The sequence below is a fragment of the Anopheles moucheti genome, chromosome 2, assembly GCF_943734755.1.
Source record: "Anopheles moucheti chromosome 2, idAnoMoucSN_F20_07, whole genome shotgun sequence".
Lineage (NCBI taxonomy): Eukaryota > Metazoa > Arthropoda > Insecta > Diptera > Culicidae > Anopheles > Anopheles moucheti.
This window is the reverse complement of record NC_069140.1, coordinates 48,215,105-48,234,897: the sequence shown is the minus strand read 5'-3', so window position 1 is coordinate 48,234,897 and position 19,793 is coordinate 48,215,105. Positions and strand designations below refer to the sequence as shown.

The 19,793-nt window shown below is 42.2% G+C and overlaps 1 protein-coding gene across 3 annotated transcripts; it reads right to left on the bottom strand.

The window, feature by feature from the left end:
* Window positions 1–15,279: 15,279 nt before the first annotated feature.
* LOC128310550 (ubiquitin-conjugating enzyme E2 G1) lies at window positions 15,280–19,450 on the bottom strand. Of its 3 annotated transcripts, none has more exons than XM_053047216.1 (4): window positions 19,326–19,450; window positions 18,357–18,749; window positions 17,171–17,273; window positions 15,280–16,490 (listed from the first exon to the last, which is right to left on the bottom strand). In XM_053047216.1, exons 2-4 carry the CDS (start codon window positions 18,400–18,402, stop codon window positions 16,136–16,138), a joined length of 504 nt encoding a protein of 167 aa, XP_052903176.1. In that variant the 5' UTR covers window positions 18,403–18,749; window positions 19,326–19,450; the 3' UTR covers window positions 15,280–16,135. The 3 variants fall into 3 exon arrangements, with proteins under 3 accessions (XP_052903176.1, XP_052903177.1, XP_052903178.1); XM_053047217.1 differs by having other exon boundaries at window positions 19,281–19,391; XM_053047218.1 differs by lacking the exon at window positions 19,326–19,450 and adding an exon at window positions 18,844–19,211.
* Window positions 19,451–19,793: the final 343 nt, after the last annotated feature.

Here is a 19,793-nt window from a genome sequence, read left to right as displayed (position 1 = left end):
AGCTGGAGTGGATCTTTAACGTTTGTCTATTTTTAACAAACGGTTCCCAGCTGGAATCCCCACCCTACAACCACCACCGCAGTGTCTCACTTCCTTCCTTCCCTGGCTTCTTTCTACCTTCGCTCAAATATTTTTAGATCCATCCGTTTTGTGGCGGCAAGCTGATTAAAGGTTTCCTAGGCATGAGCGCGCTCAAACGGTAAATGGTATACCGTGTCGACGGCCGTACGGCACAATTTACTTTCTAACAAGTTAATTTTGGGTTTTTTTTGTCGTAGAAAAAGAAATATTTTTATATACAAGTTGCGCAAACACTAATCAGTGCGAACATTTGGCTAAAGGTTATCGGGGTTGAAAAAATAACCTTTCCAACATGCCCCAAGAAGATTAAAATTCAACAATGCTCACGCACTTCATGTGTTGTTCGATGGATTTACTGCATAACATTTTGTCATGGTTATTACACCGGCCATCATCCTTCAAACTCACATTTAACGGCCAGAAACTCTTACTGTGTGAAAACATGCACTCTAATATGTAAACGTGGCCAGGTTGCACGTCACTCAACTGTAAACGTTTGAACATGATTATTACCACATGTTTCGTATCAAAAAGTTTAACGTTACCAACTGCCCTGGTAACTCGCTGATACCGAACCTGAGATCGAAAATTCTGCACTTGCTCTCCCTCCCGTGTGTGCAGCTTTTAACTCTCACTCGTTTACTGGTACGTTTTGCTGCAACCTTTCTTCGACGATGATTCGATTTTGATGAACTTCCTAGACCCGCCAAGACGGTACGGTTTCGCGGGTAGTAGCTACTCGCTTTTATTGCTTCCGACAGTGTGGAGTGTTTTTTGTGTGATAAAACCCACTAGCAAAATGAGTTTTCCGTTTGCAGCAGCCCCTACAAGCGCAACCCTTTTTGCAGCCAGCAAGGGATGGAAAACACGTCCACCCGCGCCCGCGGGTTTACCGGGGTCGCTGTCGCGCACAATTTATCGCTATTAATCATCGATCAGGAGCAAAAGGTTACTGCATCCGGATGGTGAGAGCCGTTAGGAGAAAATTCCCGTCGGTTTCTTTCGTTTTCCTTTTTTGCTCTTCTAACCTTTACAGGGTGAGCTTCCCTTTTTTTGCACTCGTGAGAAGCGGCTCGGGAGGAAATTAATGAAAAAAAAAACCCCACCCCAGTTGATAACCAATGCCATGTGAGCTGCATGTTGAACCTTCGACCTTTCTTCCAGCGTTTGTTGATAGCAAGTGCAGTTGTCGCTTTGTGGCTGTACAAAAACGCTGTTCAATTATTTCGCTCCATCCATCACGGGGGTTGGATCACGGGGATTGACTGCACCGTGCATGGGAAGAAGAGAGCGAGAGCGCAAGCGAGAGAGAGAAGCAAAAAGAAACATCACATCCGAACCCGATCGACTAAAACAACAAATCCCATTAATTGAGTTAGTTGCTTGAAACTGACTACTGCCGATAGTGTCCTCTCGTCTCTGTATCTTTTTTTTTTTTCGTTGTCCAAACAGAACAATTGATCACCCAACGTGCACAGAAATGCGTCCAGTAATGGTGAATTGTTCGTAACAAACACACGATGCAATGTCGTCACTGCTCATCATAGCAAACAGCGCAATAGATTGAAGATTTGCTTAACCGTGTTTTGTTGCTCGAAAGCTACGTCCAATATTTGCTTAACCGAGTGTCGTTCAATCTCCGCAATAAAAAGAACGGCAAATAGTGTCATGACGCATCGAAGCGACATTTAACTGTCAATTGATATCTAGTTTTGTCTGTTTGAAATCGTTTTTTTTTTTTTTAGTGAATTATTTCACTTTTGACGACGGTCAGCGTTCGGATGCGGGTAAGGCCGCACTGGTGCAAAAGCTCTCTATTCTACGTACCACCTCGAACACTGTCGAACAATCTTCTTAAAAATAGTGATTGCGTAATTTCGAACGCTATGAATCGCTAAACACCGGGTAGTGTAGTAAATGCATGCCGATTCTTTCATCAGATAAAATCCTCACGTACTTTGGCGATATTTCGTAAGAGAAAAGCAATAATGCACGCGCGTGTTAGATCTTCAAATATTCTAAATGACAAAATACCTGCCAAACCGGGATTGGCGACCCACAACTGTCGTCCATTCCTCCAGCCTTTCGAGCTTTTCACTTAGCAGCACCAACGGCCACAGCAGGCCGGCGAGAGTATCCTTGAACGTGGAAAGTATGCATCTACGTGCGGCTAGCCGTGTCCTTGGAGGATGTCTTTCGAGAAAAATCTTGCTCTTCGCTTGCCGCTCGAATGAACGACCTGTACACCTTACACGTCGGAGTTTGTTCGTGTTTAACGAGATTATCGGGAATTATTTGCCGCACGTGAAACTATGAGCTCCGGGTACACGCCGGGTTTTGTCGCGTGCCGCGTATCTTTGCTGGTGGCGCCCACAGTCCACCAGCATTGCGCTCGAGGCGTACAATTGAAGCAATCGAAAACGGGATGCACAAAGCACGGGCAACGACGGTTTTTTTTTTGGTGCAAAATGGTAACGAACAACTTTTCCGAAAAGAGCTTGAAATCCCTGCTAGCTTGACATCCTTTTGTGCCATGTAGTAGTGCGATCATTGTCTGGTAAAGATTATTCCACGTTTGATCTCGGAAACTACTACCGGTGGACATGAATCATGTACCAAAGCAATTTAGGTTCCCTTTTGGGAAGGAAATCTGGCAAACCAGGAAAAAAGCAATAAGCTACTGATGGATGGATAGTGTCGTGTACAAAAGAACAACCGAGGACGGCTGGTGCATGAAAGAAAACAGAACGAACCACGATGGGAACGGTTTCTATGTCGGTACAGCTTTTTTGTATTTTTTTTAATTTTGCCGCTTTATTTGAATTTTGCTAGAAGAGGGACAGTATGTGCGAGTAGAATATGGCCTTTGTCCTTTTCGAATGAATGAAATCCGAAGAAATTTTCTCGGTAGTTGAGATGTCGTTAGTAGTCATGTCGAAGCTCGATCTTTAGTACACGAGGTTTTTGTACTAAAAAAAGGAATGTACAAAAGTTAATAAAAAAATATACCCGCGAGAATGAAGTAGTCTGAGTCTGAGGAAACTTCTTCACTCAAAACATCTGTCGCGATGAACGAAGCTATAGAACTTATGTAGCTCCAGTACTCACATACGCCTCTGAGACATGGAATTTGTCTAAAACTGACGAAGATCGAAGGGAAGATGCTCAGAAGGATTTTTGAACCCGTATGTGTGGAAGGAGAGGAGCCATTAAAATTACGAGCTGTATGAGCTGTACGGCGAACCCCTTGTCGTACAGCGGAGACTCGTCAGGATCCGGTGGGCTGCTCACGTCACGAGAATGACACCGGACAACCCAGTCTGTAAAGTCGTCCACATGGACAGAGGAGGCGTCGTAGGCCCAAATTGAGATGGAGTGATGGCGTTGATGCGTTCGCCAGAAAGGCCGTGATAATGGATTGGCAGACGTAGGCGCTCGACTGTAAGGTAGCGCGCTGTCAGTCCTCGAACAAGACAAACCAGATCTCACGATAAGAACAAACCCGTGTAATCATATGGAGGTGCACTGTCAACTTCGAACATCCCACACAAAATCAGTTTGGTTTTGTCTGGGATGTTTTTGACCTTTATAAACATAAATAAAATAGAATAAAAAATAGTTGTACTGAAATTTTAATTAGTTCGTTCGCAAAATGGTTTTATACAAAAATTAATATAAAACGTAATTAAGAACGCCTTTGATTATTTGACAATATTTTGATACATTATTTTAGAATGAAAATGGATAACCAATCGAGTATGCGCATACATTTGTGCAGTATTTGCTTCATATGCATAATGATATATTTAAAATATTATTTTTTACTGCAATATCATGTTTTCCTACCAGTCAAACTTGTTCCTTTTTCTATCTATCTATTTTCTAGATCTATTATTTTTTGGCTCTCTTTATGTACAAGCATCCTCTTTGATACAAACATACTGAGAGTATCAATGTTTAAAAATTTAAAAAAATAATATTGTCCCGGTCCACTTCGTCCACTGTGGACTGTTTGGTAGAGTGACAGTTCGGCTTCGTGTTTGTCGTGTTTGTTTGGCTCTTTGCAGCGTGCTGTCTGAGCGGTTAAGAGGACTCCTGGGCAAGTCAAGACCGCGAAGCGCCGGATAAATAAGTAAGTAAGTAAGTAAGAGGATGAAGTAGACAATATTAAAATCAACTTGGTGCAATTTAGTATAAAAATCTCGACAGCAATGATAATACTAAAAATCAATTAGAAAAACACGCGAAAAGTAACAGAAACCTAGTTATGGAGCCAATAATACACATTAAGATAATGATTCCACGATTTATGATAGAATACACTGAATCGCGGCAAATGATAGCGCCTTCACATGATCCCCATGTTACGTAAACTCACCTGCAGCAATCGTTGCCTTATCCGGTTGGTTTCTCGCGCTCATCACCGAACAGTGAGATTAGCCGATTAGCACTTCATTTGCTGGATTTGCCGTTGCTGATGCCCGGGGTGGTCTTCAAAAACACTCCCCGATCGGGTTTGGTTTTCCTTTATCGTACGGTGCTATTGGCGGCCAAGCCCGTTTAGTCGTTCGGATATAATCACTTCCTGATTCGCTTGCAGCTGGCCGGACTTGCTTGATGTTTCGCTTGCACGGACAACACCAAATAGGATGAAACGCAAGGGCACGAATAAAAAAAAAACAACCACACGATCGAAAATAGAAGCCCCGGGGGGGGCAATATCGAACCTCTGCACTTCTGCACCAAGCCCCTATTCACATTAACATCAAATCAATACACCACAATTGCACTACACTGTTGCTGCAGATTTACCGCGGACCGGTATATTCTTGCAATCATTTGCTTGATTTGCCTTTTTTTTGCGCCACTTTTCCTAACGGCCCCGATGGCGATAGCTCGCGTTGCTTTCTTTACTATGAAACATTCAACATACTAGCCCGCGCCCGCTAGCGGTTCTGGCACATTCTAATGAGGGTATTCCTTGCCTTTTTAATCAACACTGCCTTGCTTTGCGCTGTAAGCACTGGCCTATTTCTGCGATAGCTGCGGAATATTGATTTCTGGGAATAGAAATAAAATTAAAAATGAACGATTAGCTAATTAATATTGACAAATGGTATTGGTTGTACGCTCATGCATTTATCTTTACATTCATTTCGATGGTATTAATGTTTACATATACATATGCGCGTCGTACAAAGACGACAAAATGTTGGAAAGCGTACACCTTTTTGCGGTATCATAAACCGGATTAAACAACCGGGGCTCATTTCCATGTTCGATCGCATTTTAAATTATTCAACCCACAATCGATAACGAACACATCGCGGAGCTCGCGTTGAAATGGGGCTGTGTGTTTCTGTGGGAAAAGTACGGGAACAAAACAATGCACTGCATTGACCGAACACCTGGTACCGTGATGCAACAGGCGTGATGGTACTGTGAAGTAATTGTAACCATTTTAATATCGCTCAGTTGATATACACCGCGTGTATACGCACTTCCGAACCGCGCTATTCGATCTTGTCGTACAGTGCAAATCTGTTGAATAGTTCAATATATGTGCAAAGTGTATTCCAAGTGCTAGTTTAATTATAAATGCCTTCAATGAAATGACAAGGGCAATGGAAGGAATTTGAGAAGCAAAATAAGCGTGTTGTTTTGTGACAGTGACTATTTATATTATCTTAATTTTTCATTTTTCAGCTTGTTGAAATATCAAATATTTGGTGCTCCTCCTCTTAAGACGGGCGGTGTTTGATATTTTTCCACCGTTATATTTTCTTTCCAATGAATTTAATTCATGGTCCATACCAACAACGACTGTGTTGTTAGGTCTTCAATGGCCTAAAACATGCAGTTTTGCCATGCTGGAAAATTTATTTTCGTTTCTTTCATTCCCCACAACTGATATAAGAACATCCTCTAGCCGTTTGGCATAATTCTCTTAAGTAGTGGCGTAAAATTGAACAAAAATAGAAAGTCTCGATGCTGTATATCTCTGTATACTCTACACTGTGTGCCTCTCCAAATTTGAGGTGACAACGTGTCAATCGAAATTTCGTTACTACCGTTATGGTTTCTTTCGTGTTTTGTCCAGAGCACGCTGTCTACTAAAACCTACAAATTTATTCTTGATATTATTTTTCCTACCAAGATTAATATTTTTTTGAAGCCTAGAAATTGATTAGTCTAATTAAAAGATATAATTTCACCTATGGAATACATTCCCCGTGAGTCAATTTGTATTGCATGGGTTGACTGGATACACGAATCATGATAATAGTCCTTATTTCTTATGAACACAGCTCCTCGTTTACTACAACTCCTACACGTCTACATGCTTTTGTGTTTGAGTGATCTCTTTTATGTTAGTTATGTGCAATATTTATTACTACTGTTTATAGTAATCTCAAGTTGACAAATTAATAGTTCTTGCTTATAAAAGATCCACTATGAAACCATCCACCAAAAACCAAGAAAACAAATAATATTAACAATGAACCAAATTGATAACAGCTGATCGATTTACTAACGAAAGAAATACTAATATATTGTACCGCAATTTTTACTTTTGGACTTTATAGATTATTCTTCTAATATGCTTACAAATACAACATTTTGCATACATTATTTGAGTAACGATTAGCTAAAACATTGTTCTGCCTCTATATTTATGACCACCAGTGTAGTTTCATTTAAATTTCCATATGACCGTTTCGGAACCGCATGTACTGAACCGGTGGTGCTATGATGCAACAGTTGTTGCTTTTTTCCGTGTACAAGAACATTTATTCGATTTTTACTTTTTTTTTTTAATCAATAGGCCGACAAATCATTCCCATTGATCCCAAATGACACTCATCATTACCGCCGTCTCATTATCATTTGTACGAAAAGTGCACCTAGCCGGGCCGAAAGGAGAAAGGAAACAAATAACGATTAGCACCGTAACGTCCTTTCGTACGCTATTGCATGAAACACTTCCAAACCAACTTAAGCTTCATTAGCTCGCACGTTCCAACTGATTAGATTCCCGCAAAACCATCAGCATCGGCTTTGACCCCGAAAACCTGTACACCATAACCATTCGATCCGGGTGGGCCTTCGGATACAAGGAGAAAGAATACCCTAGCCGAACATCCTGAGATGCCAACGGACGGCAACACTCGATGGTAACGACGCCTGCACTAATGCTTCATTAGCTCGTTTCGGTGCGAAACCATTCCAAGAAACATTTACGGTCGGTGTGAATAATGGCGTATGCCGGCGATGATTTACAGCATGCACATTCTAATTATCTTGTGCGACCCCACCGCGTGGGGTAAGGGCAATGCGAGCCGGGTGGGAAAAAGGGGAGAAAAAGTTTGCCTTCCCCTATTTCCCCTCCTCCCCTCCCGCCGGTCGCTCCATGTGGCGCAGGGAAGGGCTGCGTACGGTACGGTGTGTTGTAATAGTAATTACAGGATTCATGTACATGCATGCCGCCATCGGCGGTGGTTGCTAAGCGATGGATACGATGACGAGATTAATTTTGCGGCCTTCAGAAGACAGGCTGACATCTTCAGGTTAACAGCATCTTTCGAACGTCCAAACGGTGGTTCGTTTGTTTTATTATTTGCTTATTGCATCATCTTTAATAAGCTAAATGAATTGCTTGTGGGGCAACACAATGCTGAAAATTTCCTACAACAACAGGTCTGATCTAAGGGAATAACCGTGTTATATATGTTATATATGTTATTTCAAACCGCAAGATATCTACACAGGGATCTATACAGAGAATTCAACTTCATCATCTTTTCGAGCATTCAGTAGGTTTCCGTTTCCGATGCATTGATCATGACTAAAGGTCTACTAATATTGCTTACAGCCATTGAACACTCAAGAACGATCATTACTATGAGTAAGTTTTCCTAAAGAGGATAGTCTATTTCACCTCTTTCGATTCAATTCAACGTAGTGCATTAAAGCTATCGCTAGACTCGCTCTGGGGCTAGATAATGCTTCTGAGCTAGCTCGTTGACTTGTTCTCTAGTGAGTTGTTTAAATGCACCACTAAATGTGAACAGTTCCAAAACACTCACCCAATCCTATACCTTCATCAAAAATTATGTGTATGTCGAGTTGATTTCGCACACTATTGGCAAACTAGTTTGGCAGCATCAACCTTGCATGAGATGCCGATGGAAACCCAGCAAAGCTTCCTGTCAGTATACCATTTACCTGTGAGTAGTAACATGTACCGTATCTCTCGCAGGCGTTCTGTAAACTCCTGTGCTGCCTTTCCAACGGAACATCCCTGTCAGTGACAGGTGTTTTTCGACAGGTTGATGGAAGAGTGGCCCAAACCTAATACATACTCGCAAAAGTTAGTGGTATAATTTGCTAATGCGCAGGCACTTTTGTGCAGCAAAGTGTAATACAATACATATCCATTCCATTGAAACAATTTGAGTGGGGAAAACCATTCAAGAATTAAGCAAAATCATGATTTTTTTTGTTGTTGCATAAAATAATACAGCATCATCATACAGGAAACTCATCAAAGTCAATCACTGCACTGCACTTTACATCGGCACCCTTCAAACGCGATTGCCGATTCCGCCCTCCATCCCTGATGTAATGCTAACCTATCGATCATACACTCGTGTTATGGTTTTTTTCTTCTTTTGTTTGCAAAGCGCTAAAGGTAAGATTTATTGACGTCAAAAATAGAACCTCAACGCAAAACAAAAAACAACATCTTTAACTTCTTTCCCACTCAAAATTCCTTCACCGTACACAGTTGGAGTATACAAACCCCTGATTTGCTACCGAAAACCGCTGTAAACACCACCGTGGTGGCACACACTTCATTCTTTGCTTCAAGTCGATCACAATCAAAAACCATGATGAAGCAAAATGGCACTATGGGTGTCGCGTAGCTTGTGTAGATAGTTTGAAATGTTATGGTAAGTAAAGGTTGTGGTTATGTTTTTTTTTTTACGTTAAGTTGAACCAACGTCAGCGATGTTTCTTTTCCTGCAGTACAATGCGATGCTGCTACTCGATAGCGGAGGAACAAATTTTAGTTCATTCTTATGAAAAGTACTGAAAAGCTCATGGGTTAAAGCTCACATGAAACCAATTTACACATTCATTATATGGTTACTGCATATCATAGTGTTCGCAATAAAAAATCCGATTTCTAGCATAAAAATCATTATTCGTGGGAAATGTAATATTTTGTTTCTAAAAACTTATCGGAAACAGATTAAATAGTCTTGAATGGTTCCGATGCCTTGATGGTAATTTCGACGTTGTCGTTGACTGTCATCGTGTAAGAAGGGCAAAAACGTTCAAAGACGATGAGCTGGTGGGATTAGATCGGTAAATACTAATATGAGTTGTTGTAAAACGCTAGCGAATTGAACTAAAATTATTAAACCGAACGATACACAAATTATAATAGCATAAGAAAGTGATTCTACAACACGACAACTCTGGTTCTTTAAATCACAAACCGTTTCGATGTGCAATATTCACCTATGCCGTACAAGGACACATGTTCCAGACATGAGAACGTAGTGGAAAACTGCTTCAAAGGACGAAGACCATTCTCGGAATTCGGGACTTGACAAGAGAGACGCGTACATTAAAGTCCCCATGAGCTTCTGTTCCGAAGAATGTAGCTTTCAACGATAATTTTGGGAAAGTATTAAACGAACTAGCCCCGTATGGTCATTAATGGAAAGCGCTAACGTGCTTTCCGGTAGGCGAAACAATCTTGCTGTGTTCATTGTCAAAGTGAAATAAGTAAATGAGTGTTTTTTTTACGTACGTGGTGATTGTACTGTACGTGACAAAAGTTGTAAAGCTGTTGACTTTCTCACAAATGTATTTTTAATTTCTTGGCCACACTTTCCTTAACCACAGAGACTATTTCCATGGATATGATGCCTTCTTTTTACATATTTTTATAAACAGTGGAATAAAAATACCTCGCCCTTGTATTAATTAAAAGCTTCATAGTTCTTAAATGTAGTCATTCTTAATACCTTAAAGCTGCACCAAGGGCATATTCGTGTGTGGATAAAACCCTATTTCTAGAGTAAGGTGGTGTGACGTATCCCACCCTATTGTATCGACTTATTTCTTTATTCATACCCATATATGCATGCTCTGCAAGCTACGTGGTTCTATGCACATATCGTATCCGCCGCACTGATACGAAAGCAGTCACGAACTATGGCGCTATGTATGCTGCCTTTGGCCCGGTTCTTCAGCAATGGTAAACTTTAAATTTGTGTCACGAGAATCCACCGTAGAGAACGGAGTGCTGCTGTACTCCCACCACACAAATCATGCTCTTTTCTTATTATTATGCGAAACTTCACAAACGATCGCACCGTACAGCTGCACCGTGGAAATAAGTTTGCATGCATCTGGAATTAGTTGTGTTTGATTTGTGTGCCAGTGCTCGGAGAGAAGAGTGTCAAAGAGAATGCTTCGCGTTCGGTAGAGTGCAGCAAACGCAAAGAAAAACATGGAGTTCAATTAAACCAATGTGTGGTTCGTTCACTCGAGTGTTCTATGACCGAAAAGAACCCTTAAAAAACTACATCAGCAAAATATCTATCCCTTCCCACGCAACAAAAGCCCCAAATGTAGAGATGACGGTCTGCGGTCTTCTGTGTGATGACCGTTGGCTGCAACCTTCCAAATGAAGTTTCCGTTGCTTGCCCGATCACCATAGAACAACCCCACGCGGTCAATTGTAAAACTGGGTCAATCGATTATCGTAGCAGAACGGTGCTGGATGCGAGAAAAGTGCACTGCACTGCATAGAAGCCAAAAGTCGATCACTTTACACCCGGAACCACCATCGCCACCCGTGTGTCACACGTGCGAAGCGAACACAAAAAAAAGGCCAAAGACTGGCGAGGATGCAGTCTTGAAAGCATGATGCATTTCATAGCCCCGTTCCAATATCGGGCGACGTCCTTCGCACCGTAAAACCACCACTATCCGGGGGATTTTAAGCAAAAAATAATCTACTCCGAAGAAGCAAAAGAACATCCGTGTATCAAAGGAACCCGATACACCCCCACCGATGCTGTGATTCTGTGCTTGGGGATTTGTGTGTGTGTGTGTTTTTTTTTTTTTGTTCGCCACCCTGTCATGCTTGTGCTCTGTGTGCTGGTATGTGTGTTTTGGGTATTGGTTGCTTTGGTGAAACGTAAAATTGAGCATTCTAACGCCACTTAAACGAGAACGATTAAATTAGGTCACACTTTTGCTTCGCGTTTTCGCCTGTTTGGCTTGGCGGTTCGTTTCGATGGGAAAATTTAGCAATGTTATCCTCAAAACTACATTCAGTTTGACGGTTACCACGTTTTTTTCGCTGTCAATCCTGCCACACAACAAAATTAGAAAACCATTTAATGATACACACTAAAAGAACCATTTTTCCCATCTTTACGCGGGAATGTTTGGTCATGGCTAAATGTGTTTCACATTTAGCCGCCATTTTCTGCTAACACCTTTATTGGTGAGCAACAAACAAAAGCAGCGGTCTTTTTGGGCAATGTAATAAAATACGGATGGAACGTCTTTGGGCACCTCTCGCGGGAACGGTGATCAATAACTCAGCAAATTCCCAGTATATTCACCATTTGCTTCCCACACCGGCGCCGCACACGTGAAATCCGGCTCCGGTGGCAACGCACCCTTAACCGGCCGTGGCAAGAGGTAAAGCTCGCGCGCGCACACATGTACACAAATCTCGGACCGGCATCGAAGGCCAACATCTTCGAGGTCATCCCGCGCGAGCGGCGGCCACCGGCACAAACACGAATCATATGGTTGACGCAGCGCGTTGTAGTTTGTTGTCAGTTTTCTCTTCACCGGCCGCTTGTTACACGTCTGTTTTCTGTTGCTGTTTGCACAACTTGCCTGCCTCCATTCACGCGGGGATGTAGCGCACACCACAATAACGCACCCCCGCTCTCATCCCCACGGGTATCGCTTTTGCAATCAACCCGCGACTTTAACGTTGACGATCGGGTGAAGCAACCACAATATCCCAATTCGACTCGGCACCTTAGGCTCATCCGTGTTAGGTCGGTGGAGCCAACGTTTTGTTTTACGCGTTTTTTTCTGTAGGTTGCTTTTCGTCTTGCATTTGAACGACTTTCAAAAGCTTGACGCTGTTCGGTTTCTATTTGGCCGCAGTCGACAACAATACGCAGCAAACGGTGGAGCGCCAAGCATGAACCAAAACAAAACAAAAACGAGAAGCAACCTTAAGACATAAGCGCGGCAGCAGTCGCCAAGATCGCGCCAAGAACAAGAACGAACTTTTTTTTTATTTTCACATCTTCTCTACGCTGTTCACTGCATCTACCTTTTTTGCCGGGTGTTTGATGCTGGGAGATGGGTGTGTGTGTGTATGTGGGGAGCTAATACACTGAAGAATGAAGCACGATGGAGAGAAAACAAAGAACCACAAACCGTCGCTTTTTGTTCACCCACCCGGCTTTGGGGTACTAGTTACCTGTGGCAGCCGGTTTTGTTCGCGTCTTCCGCACTCTCGTTGTAACACGTTCGCACTCGCGCGAATCTTGCACGCACGCACGCACGCAAAACACACGGACCCGTAGCGCGCGGTTTCGAACGTGGTGTTGTTTGCCGCGAAGCCAAAGCTTGTTTGTTTGCGAACAACGGTTCGACCAGCTCCGTTCAGCGGTGTAACGATCGCGCGCGTGCGTCCCGGCTTTGAAGCATAGCATTACGCGCGCCAAAAGGGAGCGAAAGAGACACGCTACATTCGCCCTCATAAACCCGAACCCCGAAGCAACTGAACGAGCGAGATGGCGAAAGATCAATCAGCATTCGGCTGCTGCGTTCTCTTTTTCGTTCGTTTGAACGTACTCTTTTGCCCTACCGGCACATCGTGGAAACGATAAGTTTTCGATCGCTGCTTGTAAACCGAAACCTAAAACAGAAGCTTTCACGTTTGAAAGCTCTTGAGACCAGCTTACATGGAAAGCTTTGCCACGGAATAATTGTGGTGATCTTACCAAATAAAGGCATTTAAAGTTTAAAATTCACTTTTCAATGTTTCATAAATATTTCTACAAGGGTTTTTTTCTAATTTGAGTGGCTGTAACAATTGGTAAACGAGTTTTGGGTGACAATCGAATACCCAGATAGCCAAAAAGTGATATTCGAGCCTCCTAAGACCAATTTAAGGACGACATGCCTAACGGGTCGCCATCCAACACCTTCCTGGTGGTAGGGCTCGCTCACGCAGCCTTATCTCGTTTCCATGCTCTTATGCTTCAGCCATCGTTTCCGGGCTACAGTTCAGCTGCCTCGTTGTTCATTCTCTTTTTCTACACAAATACCACCTCGAAAATGGAGAATCCGTTCTTCACCCGTATCGTCCAAGGCTCTTGGTCATAAAGAACTACCGGAGTACGGTATATAGTGCATTTCGTATTACAGTTGAGTCTTTGGCACCGTAGGACTTTATGCAGCCCCTAGTAAGCATGTTTCTCGATAGACATGCGCCTCTGGATTACGGTGCTTGAGTTGTCGACCGAAATTACGATCGTACCAAGGTAGGTTCCACAACTCCTTTGAATTACTACCTTTACCCTATGCGGACCCTATCCGAAGCCAAACGTTTCAATTGGGTATACGCTTAGTATAGCAGTAATACCCCACTGAGAAAACATAGGTTCTTCATCCACCCCAACCTCCACTTAATACGTTCACGGCGTACAGAAAGGGAACATGTCTCTCCAAAACTGAGCTTGGGCACAAGTAGAAGGCCACCCCATGGGAGGATGGAAGGATCTCAATCTATACCCATTGCGATAAACCTCTGAAACTAAATGGTTCTCTCTTAAATCGTATCATTCAGATGCAGATCTTCTTTATTTGTATTGAATTGTTTTACAATTGTCTCACTTGTACGCCCGATGGTTCTTACATGCCCTTCGCAGTGTTTGGGAAGGAAGCTGGTAAGGAGTGAAACAAAGAGTTTAAGTAGTGTAAGAATGTATTGCGTTCGGTCAAACATAAAACTTTTTCTTCTGTAAGGAACTAAACCGAGAATAAACCGGAAGAAACTAACTAACTAAGACACATTAGCTTAGCACTCATTTCATTGTTCGTTCCGATCGTTATGCTGTAGCCAATACCCTCTGGTTTCCTTTTCACTTTTGCTACTTTTACTATTAGTTGCTATTCGTACGGGATTTTGCACGGGATATAGTGCATTCTTCTTGCTGCGCTTCAATTGCTGAATCCACACATTCACACAATGCCAATCATTTTTTTTTCTTATTCCTAACTAAGCTGCCTTTTGCTAGAGTGCATACGCATAATATTACTGCACCGTTTGTTGAAACAACATTCGTTGTACAAACGGCACTCTGACGACTGTTTGCATTATTCAGTACCAGTACACCTTTGCCCTACTGCCGTTGGCAGTATCTTCTCACGTAGTTAGTAAGATTGTGATTATTGTGAAGTTTATGTTGGTAAGATCACATGGCTGTTTCTGAAAGCAGCATCATTAGTGGGCCAATTACGATTTCCCTACTCCTGAAACGAGTCAACTGCATTAGCTTTCCAAAACCCATTGCAAATGCCGCGTGTATTGTATTCAGCCAATACTATGGGATCGCTAAAATTCTTGATTAGAAACTGCCGCACTAGAAGTTACTTTTCCTAGCTTAACCACACACACTCACACACATTCAGCAACTGGTAATTATTTTAGGTTGGGTCTGACTTAAGTAAAGCAACATATTTTGGGCGGATAAATCAAAACTTGAAAACACAAACAAACGATGTTGATCCGATGTTTGATCTTGGCTAGGATTATCATAATGATATGAAGGTATGCTATTTACAATATAGAAGCGACAGAAGCTCTCTAAAGCATGCCAAGGAACGGCAGAAAGGTGCAGAAGGTGATCACCAACATAAATCACGGTTGGGTAAATCCAATTGTACCCAAATGAACATCTCAATTTGAGCCTAATTTCGTCACAAATCATCATTTGACTACAATAAGAACTAAGCAAATGATAAAGAAAGCGATTCCATAAATCTGCGTTAGATTCGTTGATTACGAGAAGTATATTATTATTTGTTCTGTCTTTTGTTATGTGCCCTAAACAAGCGCCACACAAACTAGCATCATTGCTCGCTCGGGTTAAGCCTGTTTGTTTTGTGTGTTTTTTTTTAATTCTTTCGCATGCACTTCGCTTCCCGCCGTAAATGTAATAAGTTGCCGTAGTTTAATGTTCCTGAGTATCAAATTTTCTTCATCAAAACGGTATCCCATTCGCACGCTTAAAAAAAAGTCTCAGTCCGTAAGCCAGTATAAGACATTCCCAATAGTTTCATATCAAACGAGCTAGAATTTTGAAGACCGGATGTAACGAGCAAACTGAAGTACAAGGAACAAATTCATGATCTTTAGCGCAATCATTGATTTCGACCATATGGGCTAAGAATCCTAAGTTTGACTTCGTTTCAGTACGAGCCTGGATCTAACAGTCAATCTGAACACTCACTGTTTGCTTTTATATTGGATTAGTTGCAAATGTGAAGCTTCATCTCATCAATCACAGTCCACTTAATATTTTCGATTCATGCACAGTTTCCGGACAGGGCAGCATATATTATTTCTACTACCCTTGTTTCTCTCTCCGGTTTTTCTCGTATCGTATTTACTTATACTCAGGCTTTCAAAGACTTTGCTCTCTTTGCACAGACGTGTCACACCAACGTTATTTGTTTAATAACACTTTCTTACCAAAGCTTCACCAAGCATGCCCGGATGAATGTAGGGGTCGTTTGTAGGAGTAGTAACAGCAGCAGCACAGATAACGGTAGTGATAGTCAATAGAAGAATAAGGGACACTAGTAGTAGACGGTACCGATACTTGATCCTTCAATGTGTTTCTTTCGTTCATTTAAGGTAAGTGTAATCGTACAATAATTAATTAATAAATATAAGACAATTTAAAAAAAAGTATTATAAATGCTACTAACAATCTTCCTGACTCTTTCGAACACACCGGGCTACCTTTCGCTTAAATTCGGGATACGCCTCTCGCCATTCCTTTGCCGCGTCCACGTTCGCCGGTGACTCATCGTTCGGATCAGCCAACATGGAAATGACCGATATTAGAATCGTTTCAACCGTATGCACTGGTAACCAGCGCTCCGATGCCTTCTCGTAGCCCCATTTATCATCACCCGGTTCGTGCAAGATGCTGATACAAACGTCTCCGTTGCGATCGATGTTCGGATGCCAGATCTCTGTCACGAATTTCATGCGTGGTGGCCTTAGAGGATACTCCTTAGGAAAATGTAGATGCGCCTTGAAGAATCCGCCCTCGCTAGAAGAAAGAATTTAAACGTGAAACCATTATTATACACAATTTAGACCAACTTTTCATTTGCTTTGCCAATGAAAGTAATTGCTCGAACGACTGGACAATTTTTAGACAGTTGAGCGCATTCGCAAGTGTGATTGGCAATGTTTTAATGTGGTTAACTATTTTGTTACAAACTTGTACCAAGGTGTATTACCTTATTTGTTCATTTTCCAACTAGTACGAAGTTCTCTTTTTCGCTTAACCAGCTTCTAGAGGTCATACCTGCCATTTCTGGCTTTCTAGACTTAATTTTACCACGTCTGGATGGGATTTCGGATCGGTCTTGTCGTGTGAAGATCTGCTCCGCTATCAATACACCACCAACCGCCCCAAGTTGTCATTGACAAGCTACGTAACTCGATTATTACCGGCGTTACAAAAATCTTCATATAACTCCCTTTTTCCAGTTCAATTGTAACTCATTGCTCTCAGTGTACTATAGCACGGTGAAAGAGGCCAGCAGCACTATTGGAGCAACGTTATAAATGATTTTCCTCATTTTAAGCACACTTGCATTCAGGATCTCGATAACAAGTGCTTTCTAATGAGGTTTAGGGCAGTCTCTTTACTCATTTTTTTTTTCAATAATGTTTTCCATCTTAATTATAGTGTGTTTCATAATGTTTGCAACATGTACTTACTACAGAGTATCCGGTGGTCCTATGATTAGCACTTCCCATCGAAAGATGTCGTTATCGTCGATTAAACCGGCCGAAAACCCTTCCACAGGATTTTTGCTCAGCTCTAAAACGATAGGTTAAAAGAATTTGTTAAGTGAAAACATTAAAACTGTTCATGTTTTACTACGAGTGGTCGACGGATCGTGTCGTAATGGTTTACAATATGTCATCATACAAGAAGCAATATTACGTAAAAAATGATTACAATCATAATATGTATACCTAATAAATCTTTTGGCTAGTGCAGTAATAAGTGCAATTTTTGTTTGCACTGCATGTAAATATATGCAATAATATTTGAAAAAAAAAAAAAAAACTTCCCACTAGTATTAATTCATGCCATTTTCATTAGCTCTCTCCCCAGCCAGCAATGGGTTGTGTTTCATCTTTTCATTCATTTTGCGTTTTCGTTTCACTTTCACGAAGGTTAAAGCGTAGCGAAAAGGGCAATGCCTTTGATGCCTGACCCTACACCCTACTACTATACTGTCAGTGGTCGGAAAACAAAGAGACAAGTCACATCATTCGCTCTTCCGCAGAAAAGAAACTGGCTTCTGTCAACAACACACAAAAAACTTTAATGCATTAGAAGACGCCGAAGACGGTCCCGAAAGAAACGTAAGCTCAGGTGTTGTCCATCTTAAGCATGCCGGTAGGGGATCGAGCGAAAGAATACGTAGGACATAATCTGACAAAGTTCAACGACGCACCGCACCCGCACGCACGCGTCCTTCCCTCGTCATCTTCCAGGGCCCTTCAACTTGTCAATTTTAAGCGTACGCAGCAGAGCTACCCGGCATTGTGGCAGAAAGGCGTCAAGAAGCCCCACCGCAGCTTGTTCTTCGGGGCGACCATCACACGTTCCAGGCCAGCGGACAAAATAAATACATGATAATTTGCTTATCGATTTACAACCCCGCAAGCTTGCATAGCTTGGCCCTACAATTTTGCAAGGGTTTACAATCAAATGGCTTACTTTTGCTGCTACCACTGCGGACCATTTACACCGGCACTTCCCATAACGGGAATTTTAAACGCACCACACACCCAGGACATCAACGAGGACTTTCCGTCTGGAAACCCCCGTCACCCATCACACATGCACACGCCCGATCCACCCACCACACCACTCTACTTCACTACTCACCCGCCAGTTGTTTCTTGAGCAGCAGGGACGACTGAGGTTCTGACATTGGATGTCCGGGATATTGGGGTTGAAGAACTGCACCGCTTCTGATCCGAAAGTTAGTCAACGAAAACAAAAATATTGCACTCCGCACAAGTATATTTTCTACAATACTTTAGGTAGCACAAGCACCAGCAGCAGTTATTGATGTTACTTTTTCTCCCAATGTTCAATCGCTTGAGCAAGCGTACTTCGTTGCCTCTTTGTCTCGCTTGGCTACTTTTCTCCCTTTTTACCTACAGCTGGTGGATTGCCTTTTTATTCTCACCACACCGCGCTCCCACCGACCCAGACTCGTTTTGTTCGTTCCACACGTTTTTCCGCACTCGACCGCGTTTAGCGATTCCCGGGCCCCTGTAGCAAAATTAACAAACAAAAATTAATATACTATTACCATGTTGCTCAAAAACAATACACAGCTTCCCCAGCGGTGGCCTACGGTACGCACTACGATATATCGAACCGAAATTACCGGTTCCTTTTCTTTATCCGCTCTGTCTGTCTTTGTCGCACTAGCGTTTGTCTCTTTTTCGCACACTTGCTGCTCTCGACCAGTTTAGCAAAAAGCTATTTTATTTCCAATTTTGACAAGTTTATAATTAATTAACGTCTCTCGAGTACCGCAATACCACACCATGCCCACAGAGAGCAGTGTTGCAAAATGTTGAAATTTTATATGCAACTTCTAGACGCTTCTCTTTAACGATTGCTTGCGCACAAGACAGCAACAATTCCACAGTAAAGCCGCTATGAGCGATTCGGAACGGCCGATATAATCAGACAGACCATCCGGAATGCAAACTCATGCAACTTTTTCAATTGGTGACAGGACAGTAGCACAGCAGACAGACAAAGGGATAAATGAGCGAACACGTGCACGTGTACCTATTGCCGAGCCAGGTGTAAAAATTGGCTGAAACGGATCCGTACTATTTGCTAAACTTGAACCAATTCAGGGTCCTGTCTGATGAGTACGCAGTCCTATTTCGAGCGAACACCAAACGGAAGTGAAGCAATTCTGACACCAGTGCTGCGAGACGGTTGCTCTCTCGCAAACCCGCACACTGGAAAGGCCATGCACAAAATCGTGGTCAGCAGTAATATAATGTTTCACAACATTATATGTGGGGCTTTGGGGGGTGCCGAAATGGGGGCTTTTTGTTTTCAAATTATTCCCCTTGTTATCTACAGCAACAGGAAGCTTTTATGCATCTATTATGCAGTAGTTGCAGCCAAACAATATGTAACAAAAATTAGAAAAAAGTTCATACTTAAGCACTTATGCAAAAACGTTTTATTGGAGCAAAGCACAATACCAATTTATGTAATATTCGCTAATTTAATTTTTAAAAATTCACATTTTAACCGGAAGTCGAGTTCAGTGCTGCCAGCTAGTGC

What these genes read in the sequence shown, in the direction of transcription:
- LOC128310550 (XM_053047216.1), bottom strand. Translation starts at nt 18,402, where the DNA reads ATGTCAGAACCTCAGTCGTCCCTGCTGCTCAAGAAACAACTGGCGG. An exon ending in GCTCAAGAAACAACTGGCGG is followed by an intron (nt 17,274 to 18,356) that starts GTGAGTAGTGAA and finishes CTATCGTTTTAG; the next exon opens with AGCTGAGCAAAAATCCTGTG. An exon ending in GGACCACCGGATACTCTGTA is followed by an intron (nt 16,491 to 17,170) that starts GTAAGTACATGT and finishes TCTTTCTTCTAG; the next exon opens with CGAGGGCGGATTCTTCAAGG.